Below are 13,873 nucleotides of genomic sequence, written 5' to 3' on the forward strand. Positions count from 1 at the left end.
TACAATGCAATGGCCAATCTGCAATTCTAATCCTTAAAGGGGTGTGTGTCAAGATTAGCCAATTTAGGATCCTAATCTCTAAAGGGTGGCCAAGATTAATGACTACTGTACGGGAACTCAGGAGATAAGTGCTATTAAATGAGTCAATGGATTTAATTTTTTTCCAGAGAGTGTTATTGATAACTATAGCCTAGGAATTTAATTTCTTGAGTTTGGCTTCTTTACACAGGTTGATAATAAAATGTACAGTGCTTTGAGCTCCTTGGGGAACGGGACATAGATAAAAGAATGAATGGGTGATTTAATAAATAAACACAATCAAATTAACAGCCACAGTCCCCAGGTCCAGATGTTGAGATGACCCCTTAGGCTTTCTGAGTTGCATAGAAGCCTTAATTTAATCAGGTGTAGCTTTTCCCATCATGATGAAATAGTGATTAGAAGTCACACCTCGAGGAATGTTCTCTTGTTGCATCACTTAAAGGAACTGGATTCCAGTGAAGGTCATGACTTAGTGCTCCTATTATCCTAGGCTGAGATGGAAATTTCATGTAAACTGTGAGTCGTTTCCTTTGTGCATTATAATTAGGTGCTTTTATTATGTTATTTGAGTTCCATACCTACAGACATGGCTGATTCAGCAGACGTCTCTACTAATGGGAGATGGAAGACCATTTTTACAGATTCCTGGTTCGTTCGTTCGTTCATTCATTCATTCATTCATTCATTCATTCATTCTCTCTCTCTCTAAGCTCTAAATAGGCAAGGGGCCCTACTTATATCTATGGCTATTAATAAACATTGGGATGTCCAAAAAAACAATAAAGATGACACAGGTGGCTTCAGTGGGGAGGAGGAATTGAAGAAAAATAATCAACCTCCCTATTTCATTAGCAATGGTGTCTTCCAGGATCTGGGAGTATAAGGGCACAATTGGATTTAACCCATATATTTTAGATTGGTGTAAATATATAAGAAACAAGTTGGAAATAGTCAATAGAGTATTTGTGTGCAAGGCCTACTGCACAGTTAGTGTAGGAGGCTTGAATATATTGTGATATATACATAATTTGTTTTAAAGCAAGTGTATAAACAGCAGCTATATACTCCTATCTTTAGAGGAATAGGGTTTTTTTGGGTGACAGAAAATTGATTGAATCTTCCATTGATGTCATTCCTGAAGTTTTACAATTCTAGATTTTTGCAGGTCACCAGAGACTAAAATTAAACAGAGGAACTACTTTGGGTGGAAAGAGCTCTCCTGGGTCCAATCAAGGGCCCATCTAGGACAGTATCCTGTTTTCCACACTGGCCAACCATATGCCTTGAGGAAAACAACAAATTGGGCAGGGGGTGGGCAGTAGCTCTGCTCTGTTATTTCTTTGAATAAACATATTTGACTTTGAATAAACACTGGGACTCAAGATGTTATTGCACAAATTGTTGGTCAAGTGTAACATCTGCAAAGAGCTGTACAAATTGAAACAAGAACTGGTTAATAGCAGTATAAATGAAAAGAAGCCACCTCTCAGCTGATCGCAAACCCAAAAGCAATTGTGGGTAATTTACTTTAACCCAACTCTTACATTATTTGACAGCCATTGTTTGCTACAAATGGTTCTTTATTCAAGTTCCAAATATAGATTTATTTATATACTATTTTCAAACTATTTCATGTTACTATTAATAAGAAATGCAAAAGACAGTAGTCGGCAAAATCTAAATAATTATGTTTTTAACTGACAGTCTCTCAAGAGTTTAAACATCTTGCAATTGACTTTTCCTCCTTAAGGTTCCTCTATAATCACATTATGTCGCAATTTAGGTGTGTTGGGATTATGTTCAATTAGCCAATCAGCCAGCCATGTCTATAGAAGAAAAAAATAAAGAAACAGGTTATCTTCAATTTCATTTCCATATGAACAAAAGATTTGCTGATTGGAAGAATTCAAATCCTACATCTCTGCATATCGAATGTCACTCAGAATGAACCCAATTTACCCAGTTTCCCTAAATAATTCCCATTTCCTCAACTGATTCTTAAAAGGAGAACGCTTCTTAAAACCAATACACTTTGCTTCCAATGATTCTCACCTTTGGGTTTGTTTTTTTTAATGAACCTGTTTGTCTGAGGAGTTGAGGAAGGAGGCAGGCAGTCTAGACTGCTCCTTACATGCAAAGAATAATTGATCATGGGTATTCTGGCTTAATGGATCCAGACTAAATATGCAGATAGAGAAGTACTGCTCTTATCTGCTGTCAATTTTTCTTTTGCATTCCTATTCTTGATATGACAAGGACCGGCTCCTCATAGGCAGCGGGGGTGGAATTAGGTTCCCCCCAAACCAACCTGAAGCCATCAATTGTGTTCTAGGCTTGATAGTGGCAGTCATTGTGATACATACAAAAGGATCTGCTGGTTTCCTCTTGCACAGTTCCGTAAGTCCTTTCAGCAGGGTGGGGGTGACATAAAGGCTCAGGTAATCCTTAGCAGCTTGCCCAACTGGGATTGGTTCAATAATCACTAGGAAAAGGAAATACATATTTTACTGCCAACGTATTGAACAAGATTCAGCTAAAGAGCCCTGCTAGTGGAAACTTCTGCTAGCACAAGAAGACTTCTTCCTTCTTTCCCTGCTCCACAAAGTGGCTCTGGAACAGCCCGAGGGGGCAGATCACTTCACCAGGCAAGGAGAAACGCTTGTGCTGACAGAGCAATCGACTTAGCACAATGTTGAATTCCTCCCACAGATATAAAAATATATAATCTATTACCTTCAAATGTTGAACCTATTTTATGCTTGTTCTCTATAGTTATTAGCAATTAAGCTATTTTATGTCTCACAAAACAATGCAGAGAACAGATACAGTGTGTTGCTCCCAATGTCATTCAGCACGAAACTTTACTGAATTCATTGGCTCATCACATAATGAAGTTGTTCTACAGAAACAAATAATAACAGCTGACCTTGGGATAGTGGTGGGGAAAGCTATCCTAAGCCACCTCTAATTCATTAGATAATGAACAAAGGCATTTCCAGATGGTCAGTTTCTAACATGATAAATGTGTAGTTAGTTGTTGTTGTTTAGTCGTTTAGTCGAGTCCGACTCTTCGTGACCCTATGGACCAGAGCACGCCAGGCACTCCTGTCTTCCACTGCCTCCCGCAGTTTGGTCAGACTCATGTTAGTAGCTTCAAGAACACTGTCCAACCATCTCGTCCTCTGTCGTCCCCTTCTCCTTGTGCCCTCAATCTTTCCCAACATCAGGGTCTTTTCCAGGGAGTCTTCTCTTCCCATGAGGTGGCCAAAGTATTGGAGGCTCAGCTTCACGATCTGTCCTTCCAGTCAGCACTCAGGGCTGATTTCCTTCAGAATGGAGAGGTTTGATCTTCTTGCAGTCCATAGGACTCTCAAGAGTCTCCTCCAGACCATAATTCAAAAGCATCAATTCTTCGACAATCAGCCTTCTTTATGGTCCAGCTCTCACTTCCATACATCACTACTGGGAAAACCATGGCTTTAACTATGGAGTAGTTAGTACTCACTGGCTATATGAGATCTTTCAAATGGTTCAGATTATGTTCCCCTGCCCCCAGACTCTGTTCAGATAACAAGACTGGAAGTAGACCTCATACTCATGGAGTGTAATGTCTGAATTAGAAGAGCCCATCCTAAGAGCCCTGCTGGATCAGACCAAAGTCTAGCATCCTGTTCTCACAACTGCCAGCCAGATGTCCATGGGAGCTCACAGCAGGACCTGAGTGTGAGCGTATTCTCTTCCCTTGTGACCCCCAGAAACTGGAGGCATACTGCTTTCAACAGTGGAGGACAATAGCCATCATGGTTAGTAGACATTGATCACTTTAACCTCTGTGAATTTGTCTAATCTTTTGAGAGCTGTCCAAGCTCGTGGCCACTGCTTCATCTTGTGGGAGAATTCCATAGTTTAACTATGTACTGTGTGAAGGACTTTATTTCATCTGTCATGAATCTTTCAACATTGTTTTGTTGGAGGACCCCAAATTCTAGTATTATGAGTGGGACAAACTTCTCTCCATCTACTTTCTCCACACCGCATATAATCCCATGCACCTCTGTCATGTTCCACCCTTTTTCTAAACTCATTAAATCCTCAAATGTTGTATGCTTTCCAGGCTCTTGAATTGTCTGCCCCTTTCTGAAGCTTTTCCAGTTCTATGGCATCCTTTTCGAGGTAAGGCAACTAGAAGTGTACAGATGTGATCATACCACAGATTTATTTGTATGATGGCTTTATCATACAGGCAGTTTTATTTTCAGTCCCTTTTCTAATATTCCTATGCACATTGGGTCAACATCTTAATTCAGCTATCCACTATGACTCCCAAGGTCTCACTCCTGGTCAGTCACCACCATTTCTGACCCCATGATCTATATGTGGTATTAATCCTGACAAGACAGAAGTACTGTTTTTGGGGGACAGGAGGCGGGCAGGTGTGGAGGATTCCCTGGTCCTGAATGGGGTAACTGTGCCCCTGAAGGACCAGGTGCGCAGCCTGGGAGTCATTTTGGACTTACAGCTGTCCATGGAGGCGCAGGTTAACTCTGTGTCCAGGGCAGCTGTCTACCAGCTCCACCTGGTACGCAGGCTAAGACCCTACCTTCCCGCGGACTGTCTCGCCAGAGTGGTGCATGCTCTGGTTATCTCACGCTTGGACTACTGCAACGCGCTCTACGTGGGGCTACCTTTGAAGGTGACCCGGAAACTGCAATTAATCCAGAATGGGGCAGCTAGACTGGTGACTGGGAGTGGCCGCCGGGACCACATAACACCGGTTCTGAGAGATCTGCACTGGCTCCCAGTACGTTTCCGAGCATGATTCAAAGTGTTGGTGCTGACCTTTAAAGCCCTAAACGGCCTCGGTCCTGTATACCTGAAGGAGCATCTCCACCCCCATCGTTCAGCCCGGACACTGAGATCCAGCGCCGAGGGCCTTCTGGCGGTTCCCTCATTGCGAGAAGTGAGGCTACAGGGAACCAGACAGAGGGCCTTCTCGGTAGTGGCGCCCGCCCTGTGGAACGCCCTCCCATCAGATGTCAAAGAGATAAAGAATTACCTGACATTCAGAAGACATCTTAAGGCAGCCCTGTTCAGGGAAGTTTTTAATATGTAATGCTGTACTGTTTTTAACACTGATTGGGAGCCGCCCAGAGTGGCTGGGGAAACTCAGCCAGATGGGCGGGGTATAAATAATAAATTATTATTATTATTATTATTATTATTATTATTATTATTATTATCCCCCCATATGCATCACATGTTTACATTGAATTGCATTTGCCATTTACCACACATTCACTCAGTTTGCAGAGTTCCTTTTGCAGTGCTTCTTTATGGCTTACTGTTTTAACCATGCCAAACAATTTGGTATCATCAGCAAACTTGGCACCTTGCTGCTCACCTCTAACTCTAGTTCGTTTATGAATAAAATAACAACACAGTTCCCCATACCAATCATTGAGGGCTCCATTTTCTACTGTTTATCTTATCTCCAGTGCCATTTATTATTTACATGAAGCCATTGGGAGCGGTCATTGGGAGTTTGGGGGCAAGGTGTTATCAGTATGACGATGACATTTAGCTCTATTTCTCCATAATATCTTAATCAGGAGAGGCCTTGCAGGCCCTGGGCCATTGCCTGATTACAGTGGTGAAATGGATGAGGAAAAATAAGCTGAGCCTGAATCTTGGCAAGACCGAGGCACTGTGGCTGAGAAGTTCCTCACTATCTTGCCATTTCAACAACCTCAATATAGTTTTCCTGTTGAATGTGAAAATAACTGAAAATCTGGTTGTTAACATTCATCTAAACAAAAACTGCAAAGCTTCAGGTAGCATGAACACAGCACATGGATAAACCCTAGATTTGTTTATCTTATTAAAAGACCTTAAGGCTAAAAAAGGAGTCATAGGGGCTGCTTCTTCAGCACACTGTTGATACAGGACGAAGCTGATTGGGGTTATCTACTTTGGAACTTGTATCAAAGGGAAGGATTAACATATAATCTATCCAATTTATAAGAGAAAACGTATTTTATCTCCAGGGGAGTTGCTAGCGCCAGCCACATGAAAGACTTCTACTATTCTATGGGACATCTTTTAAAAATGCTTGAATCATAAATATTGTCTGACATACACAAACCGTACCAGATTTGAGAAGCTCAGAAATTACAAAAATACTTCCATCTGAAGCTGTAAAGCCGACAAAGCCAATATAGGGCTTCCAGATGTTGTTGGACTTCAACTCCCATCAACCCCAGCCAGCATGACAAAAGGTCAAGAATGATGGGAGGTGTAGTTCAGCAACATGTTGGCTACTTCTTCCACAAAAGGTCAAATATAATTCTTTGCTTGCTTACAAAAAAAACCAGGCAGACACACATACCCTGCAAGGCACATCATTTTGCAGTATGGCTTTGCAAAGGAATGGGGAACTTGTGGCCCTGTGGGACTCCAGGTTCCATCACTCCTGACTGGTGGCTAGGCCTGGGCAATGTATTGATACATTGCTTGGGACTGGTATGAGGGGCAGAATGCGATGGCAGCTTCACTCACCAGTATATTGTGAGTGAAAGCACTGCCGCTCCTGAGTCCCTCTGCCACCAGCGCCCTGAGGGAAAAACAAGCTGTAGCCGTGGCTGTTTCACCAGCAATATACCGCTGAGTGAAACCGCCATCCCAGCTCTGTCCTCATACCAGTGCAGAGGGAGAAACAAGCTGCGCTAAAAGGTAGACTATATTTGAATGAGGCAGGTGTGGAGGAAGGGAGAGAACAGATGGTTTTCCTCTACATAATGCTAATTCTAGATGGCAATAATTATGTACCTTCAGGAAACATGAACCGGATCTCTCTTTCAGCTGAGGAAAAGCTGGTACTGCCATGAAGTCCATTCCTTAGATCATCTGTCCCATAAATTGCTCTTAAGCTACAAACCATAGAGATGTATTAATATATTCAGTCACTGATATAATAATAAACTTCTAATTAACATGTTTAATTGGGTTTTTTAATATACAAAATAACTTGGTCTATTAAATTGAAAAAAATGTGCATAAAAATAATAAGTCATGTATATAACATAAAGGTTGCCTCTCCTACTTCACTCCATTATTACTCTGCTCCTTTCTCCAAGAGCAATCAACCTATAGATGTATCCTAAATTGAAGAAGTATAGGTGGCACAGACTGGTTGGGCTGACTGTATCTAGGCCATACATGCCTGGACTTGAATTTGCTAAATATGTTTGATCTGGAAGTCGAGAGGCAGCTGAGATACGATAGAACCAAGGTTCTTGATGGAGGGGAGTCATGCCTGTAGAATACCCCCTCCCTCTGCCAGTAGAAAACCATTTGCCTGGTACAGACATCCCAATGGGCAGAGGTTACATCTGTTGCCAAATTGCCTGGCAGAATGCCCCTGAAAGGTTATGCAAGCAGGGGGAGAGGTGTGCTTGGTCCCATCAAAGCCCCACTCAAAGCCAAAACTAGGTGGATCTTTTGCCAATGAAAAGGCTGGCAGAAGTGGAAACAATGGGCAGGCCTGATTTGGGAATAACCAACTCCACCCTTGCTGACAATAGGATGGGAGTGCCCTTGGATGCAGCAGAGCACCGTGGCCAATCAATGCACAGTGGCACATAAATCCTGGATATATAAACCCTTCATGTGTCAAATGCATAGATACAAACACAAATGGTGGTGTGTGGATGGCCGCAGGGAGTGTGGTGGCTGTGCTCTTGGAATCCTGTTGTGGCTATGTGCTTTGTTTATGGTGTCACGCTGAAGCACGTGAGACATGTATGTGTTGCTATTGAGGCAGTTGTGTTGGATGCGGCGGGCATGCTTGCTGGGTGGTGTGTTTAGATTGGTGGCTGCTGGTGGAATTGCTATGGATGCCATGGACACGTCTTTGTGGCATCTACTGAGCTTTGGGGCTTTCCCCTGGCTATGGCCCCAGCAACTAACACGGTTAGGAGGTAGTGGTGTTTGCGCTGGCAGTTTGTCAGTGGTCACAATGCATGATGGAGTCCCATAATTTGATTTGCTCTGTCTGTAAACCTTAAAAAATGAATTTGCGATAAGCCGGCCTTGTGAATTATTTCGAACTTCACTGTCACAACCCTACACCCATTTTGTAAAAGAGCGGTTAAAACACTGAAAATATTACATCCATTAACTTCAGCTGGACTATTTGGGGGTAGGTGGTTCGTAAGTCCTGTGAATGGAGTACTTTACCTGTCAGGAAAATTTTCCCTGGCTACGATGGTATTTGAGGGCCCAAGCAGGTCTTTCCAATATGAGATACCATTATGCCGAGCGAGAACCATCGCAACTAAAGGTCCAGAACTCATATAAGATGTTAAGTTAGGAAAGAACATTTTTCCATATTGTTCAACATAGAAGTTGCTACACTGCTCTGGGCTTAGTTGGAGCTTTCGTTTCTGAAAAAAGAAAGAGAAAGAGGGGAAGAGAAATAGCTCCTTAAAACCATTGTTCCAAGATAATAAAGCACTACAGTTGGCATTAACATATCTTATTACTTAAGTATTGGGTTTATGGGGTGCTAGCGGAGGGGTAGTACTTCTCATGGGGGACACGTCATGTTTCTTCTGGGATAGTTTGTCCACCTTTGGTCCCCACCTTGCACTCAGCTCTCACCTGTGGCTCCTAGAAACTGTCAACATGCGACTGCCACAACATGGAAAATGGCTTCGACTAGCTGGCTAATCCATGTGAGAGCAACTGATGGGTCAAAAAACCCTTGGTGAGTTAGGGACTTGCCCTGCATGTGAAGACAGGCTCTGGCAGATTGAGCAGGTGGGATTAACACAACAATATAGAAGGCAGATTCTGCACATGCTGTAGAGGGATGTCAGGGCTCATCTACCTGGTAAGGTAGCCCATCTAGGAAAAGGAAAACTCTGATTCTAAACCTCTGCTGCCTTTTGCTATATCTTTGGGAGAAATCCAGAGTGGAGACTCTAAGACGGTGATATGGTGCCTTGTATGTCTTTTTCCACCAATTCCGGCAGCCAAGCTGATACCAAACATATCGCTCTGCTTTCCTTTGGACTACATCAGCAAGGCTGAGAGGGGGTCTTGTCTGGGCAGCCCAGGACCTCAGGCTGGCACCCCAGGGAGGTCACTTGGATGCTGCTAATGCAGCAGTTTGATTTCAACCCTGGAGACGCACTCTCAAGACAGACAAATGGCGGCAAGCATTGGTCTTTAATTTCCAGCAATCTCTTTTCCAGAGCCAGGCCTACAAGTGAGGAGACCACCTAAGGCAACATGAGGGGAAGCAGTGGCCTCCTGGCTGTTCATCCTAAGCTCCCTCACCCCAAACCATTCCCCTCTGACAGAGCTGCGTATGCTATGCAACCTGCTGCATGGCCCCCCTAAACTAGCCTGAAGTGCTGGGGAAGATGCTAAGGTAAAGGTAAAGGTACCCCTGCCCGTACGGGCCAGTCTTGACAGACTCTGGGGTTGTGCGCCCATCTCACTTAAGAGGCCAGGGGCCAGCGCTGTCCGGAGACACTTCCGGGTCACGTGGCCAGCGTGACATCGCTGCTCTGGCGAGCCAGAGCCGCACACGGAAACGCCGTTTACCTTCCCGCTGGTAAGCGGTCCCTATTTATCTACTTGCACCCGGAGGTGCTTTCGAACTGCTAGGTTGGCAGGCGCTGGGACCGAGCAGCGGGAGCGCACCCCGCCGCAGGGATTCGAACCGCCGACCTTTCGATTGGCAAGTCCTAGGCACTGAGGCTTTAACCCACAGCGCCACCTGCGTCCCAATTGTGAAAGTAAGATTCAGCTGCCAGTCCAGTCAGTAGCCAGTACATGGAATGGGGAGCAGATGCTTTCTTGTCCTTACTCTAGGCAGCAAAAGGCCCTGCTTTCCCTGCTTCTACAGTACACAGCCTGATACCTGCCCTAGGCTCAAAAGTCAAGGGAGGAAAGAAAAATGCAGAAAAGACTGTGCTTGACATCTTGATCAATGGATGCCACCTGGAGTTCAATGGAGGAATTACCAATGATGCAGTTTTAGGCCTTTAATACTATTGATGTTGATCATGGGGTGCTGGTGACCTTGGCAACAGGACTGGATTATTCCCACCTCTCCCCTGCCATATTCCTGCATGGTTCCCTTTCATGTTCACTACGTTTGGCCTGAACCACACAAGCTGTTCCACATGAAAAGCAATTTCTGTGAAGCAGCTCCCTATAAGGTTGTGGCAATTTCCCTATTTTATCACATCACCACAAATTCTCTTTTTCAAGCATTTGTGGACCTACTTCATACAATTATCCTGCAGCAAGTTTCATGCAGTTGCACTTCTAAGCAGCTAAGCCACATGGTGCTGGTATAAATCAGGCCAATATGAGGCAATTTGGTAAGCCTGTTTGGAAATATGGAGTCAGTGCCACCAGTAAGTTGATGAATGACGATACCCAGATCTCTTTATTTTTCCTCTAAAAGATAGAGCACCTGCTTTCCGCAGTGAAAGTGCAAGGTTCAGTCCTTGGCATCTCCAGGTAGGGTTAAAAAAGACACTCATGACTGAAACCCTGGAGAACCACTGTCACTCGGTGTTGAAAATTCTGAGCTAAGTGGACCAGTCGTCTAACTTGTCATAAGGCAGCTTCTTATGTCTCATCTAATATCATAGGAGGATCTGTAAGCAGTTGTGGTTGGAGTTTTTCCCAACATCAGTTTTTCTACAGAAAGGGTCAATCCATTCTCAATATTCACATTATCTGATACAAATCAAACATATTAATTCAACTCAGCTCTCTTGGCTCATGGTAAGTTTTCTTTTCTTTGTAATAAAGCATATTACTGTTCAAATTTTGTGCTAGTATAACAAGTGAAATATACTAAGAAGAAATATTTTGGGAAGAACAATGATTAACTACTTGTTTGCAAAATTGAAATGGCATGTTTTTTCTTAAAATGAGACTAAGCTGTGCAATAGTGACATCAAGTGGCCAGTTTCAAACATTAGTTTGTTATTGCAATACAGTATTTCCCCTATGGAAGCAGCATTAAGTTTTAGCAGTCTTAGCCGACAGCAAACATCTGCCAACACATTTGAACAACAAAAATATTTGTTATGATGGTGTGTGAATGATGGTGTATAATGAGTCTGAACTGTGTTCACCTATTTTGAGTTTGAGTACTGTGAGACAGAAGCATGTTAATTTGTCATGAAGGTTGCTTCTAGACAGGTGCTGATTGTGGGATAGGTGCTGCTGGGTGCATGCACGTTTTTTGCTGCATCTGAACAATGTCTGTGATATCAAAGTCCTAGCCCATATCTTGCACACACCCCCATTTAATTTGGTTTCATCATTTCTACAGAAAATCCAGTATTAAAAAAAAGAACTGATGCCAATAACCTGTTTGTTATATCTGAACAATTTGTTTAAGTCACTGCCTTGAAGAAACCATAAAGCTCTGGAGGTAGCGGAGAAAACCAGGTACAGTGGTACCTTGGTTTATGAACTTAATCCATTCCGGAAGTCCGTTCTTAAACCAAAGTGTTCTTAAACCAAGACATGTTTTCTCACAGCAGTGGGGGACTCAATTTACACTCAAAAGGAAGCGGAACATGTTCTGCTTCCAAGGCAAAGTTCACAAAACAAAACACCTACTTCTGGGTTTGCAGCATTCTTAATCCAAGTTGTTCATAAACTAAGCTGTTCTTAAACCAAGGTACCACCGTACTGGCTTCAGCTGGCAGGGCTGCCTACCACTGCGCAGGAAGGATCCTGACTTTTGATATTTCATTGTTATTGATTAATACATTTTCACTGATGTTGCTTATAAGTCACCTGCAAAGGTTATATCCTAGAAGGCAAGATATAAATACATAATATGAATAAACAAATAAACAAAAGCATATTCTAAGTTCTACTTGAACACAATACTATTTGTTTATTATAGAGATTATAGAGACTGCTTGATATGACTAGCAGATAAAAAGCATAATTTTGAATCAGGGCAAGGACCTTGTAATTATATGACTTGCTAATTTTAAACACACTTTGATTTACACTTGACTACATGAAACGTCTTTCTTTTCAGGTTACCTGAACAATGGTGAATCCAGATCTGAGAATTATATCTTCTATTTCTTCTTCTTTGTTGATGATATCTGGTTTAATGATTGCCAGGGTTCTTTCAACATAAATCTGAGGATCGGGCATTAATGCCTGCATCTTGGCAATTAAAATCCAAATCCTCTTCTCTCACTGAAATGATAACATATGTTAAGGCCACTACATTTTACTCTCTAGCCAGGAGGGTGAATTAATATTCATCTGGCCACTTCAGGGTAATTACAGCACTCCCAAAATTACATTCTCCTCCACCAACCAGTCTGAACACACAACCCAATCCTATGTGTGCATTTTACTTGGAAGTAAGCCCTGCTGGAGGAGACTCTTGAGAGTCCCATGGACTGCAAGAAGATCAAACCGATCCATTCTTAAGGAAATCAGCCCTGAGTGCTCACTGGAAGGACAGATCCTGAAGCTGAGGCTCCAGTACTTTGGCCACCTCATGAGAAGAGAAGACTCTCTGGAAAAGACCCTGATGTTGGGAAAGACTGAGGGCACAAGGAGAAGGGGTCGACAGAGGAGGAGATGGTTGGACAGTGTTCTCAAGGCTACTAACATGAGTTTGATCAAACTGCGGGAGCCAGGAGTGCCTGGCGTGCTCTGGTCCATGGGGTCACGAAGAGTCGGACACGACTAAACGACTAAACAACAAGCCTTGCTCAATGCCAGCAAAATAGGTCTGGGGCTCCTGCCTCAATGCTGCCGCTCTTTTACTGGTTTTGTGAGCAGCTGCTTAACAGCCAGAGACCACCCGGCTCCCCTCGCCGAGTTACAGAGCTGCAAAAAAAAGGGGTCGCCAGCAGTTAACTTGCAATCTTACTCGCCTCTGTGCATAACAAGCTGCCCATTGTGGATCCAGACCCAATCCTATGGATGCTCACTTGGGAATAAATCCCGCTATATTGGGGGCAGAGCGGGGCTACTTCTCGGTTACGATGCGCAAGATTTATTCTCTCCCTCTCCCTCTCTCCCTCTCTCTCCTTTGTCCCCTCTTCCCCTAGCGGTCGTCTCGCCCATCGTTGCTCCTCGAAGCTGCCTGGACCCGTCCATTGTGAGAACAAGGTAGCAACCCGCCCCTCCTTTGGTCACCCTGCCCCGAGGGCCAAAATGAGCAAGCTGGATGATCTCACCCGTTATGAGGTCCCAGAGTCCCTCCTCCTCCACGCAGACGTCACTCCCACCCGCGAGGAGTCCCCTCTACGCGCTGACTGATTAGCCCAAGGAACCCCAGGCTCGGTTGCCGGGCAACGGAAGAAACCCAAGCTAAAGCCAGCACCTACGGCGGCCGACAAGGCCAGTTTGCGTCGTTCTCCTTTGACAGGCAAATGTGGTTGGAGCGACGGGCGGAAGGTCTGGGCGAGTGGGATCAGTATCTGCTTAGTACGGCCGCGTTTGTAAGAACTCGATCGTTTAGCGTGGGGCCCCCGACATTTTGAAACTCCCTGCTAGGGTTTTTCAATGTGTTCTTTTCCGAAGCCATTTTTATTTAGACAAGTTTGCACAGATGCTTAGAAAATTTGTATGGGTTTTAAGTTGTTTAACTCATTCTGCTGCTCCCTCGGCCAATAAAGCGAGATGAGCGCCGCAACCCCAGAGTCGTCCGCAACTGGACCTAATGGTCAGGGGTCCCTTTACCTTTACCTATTGCTTTCTGCATGTTTTAAATTATGGTTGTAGTGATAATTTTTTGGTAAACCATTTGCAGGTA

General features: G+C 43.8%; 1 protein-coding gene across 2 annotated transcripts; it reads right to left on the reverse strand.

Moving 5' to 3' along the window:
• Positions 1-1,601: 1,601 nt before the first annotated feature.
• NME5 (NME/NM23 family member 5) lies at positions 1,602-13,454 on the reverse strand. Of its 2 annotated transcripts, none has more exons than XM_079967640.1 (6): positions 12,986-13,454; positions 12,136-12,293; positions 8,278-8,483; positions 6,868-6,968; positions 2,406-2,524; positions 1,602-1,868 (listed from the first exon to the last, which is right to left on the reverse strand). In XM_079967640.1, the coding sequence occupies exons 1-6, from the start codon at positions 13,011-13,013 to the stop codon at positions 1,788-1,790; spliced, it is 693 nt and encodes a 230-aa protein (XP_079823766.1). In that variant the 5' UTR covers positions 13,014-13,454; the 3' UTR covers positions 1,602-1,787. The 2 variants fall into 2 exon arrangements, with proteins under 2 accessions (XP_079823766.1, XP_079823767.1); XM_079967641.1 differs by having other exon boundaries at positions 12,136-12,297; positions 13,047-13,453.
• Between the last annotated feature and the right edge of the window lie 419 nt (positions 13,455-13,873).

The sequence above is a fragment of the Podarcis cretensis genome (assembly GCF_951804945.1).
Source record: "Podarcis cretensis genome assembly, chromosome: 2".
NCBI classification, from domain to species: Eukaryota; Metazoa; Chordata; class Lepidosauria; order Squamata; family Lacertidae; genus Podarcis; species Podarcis cretensis.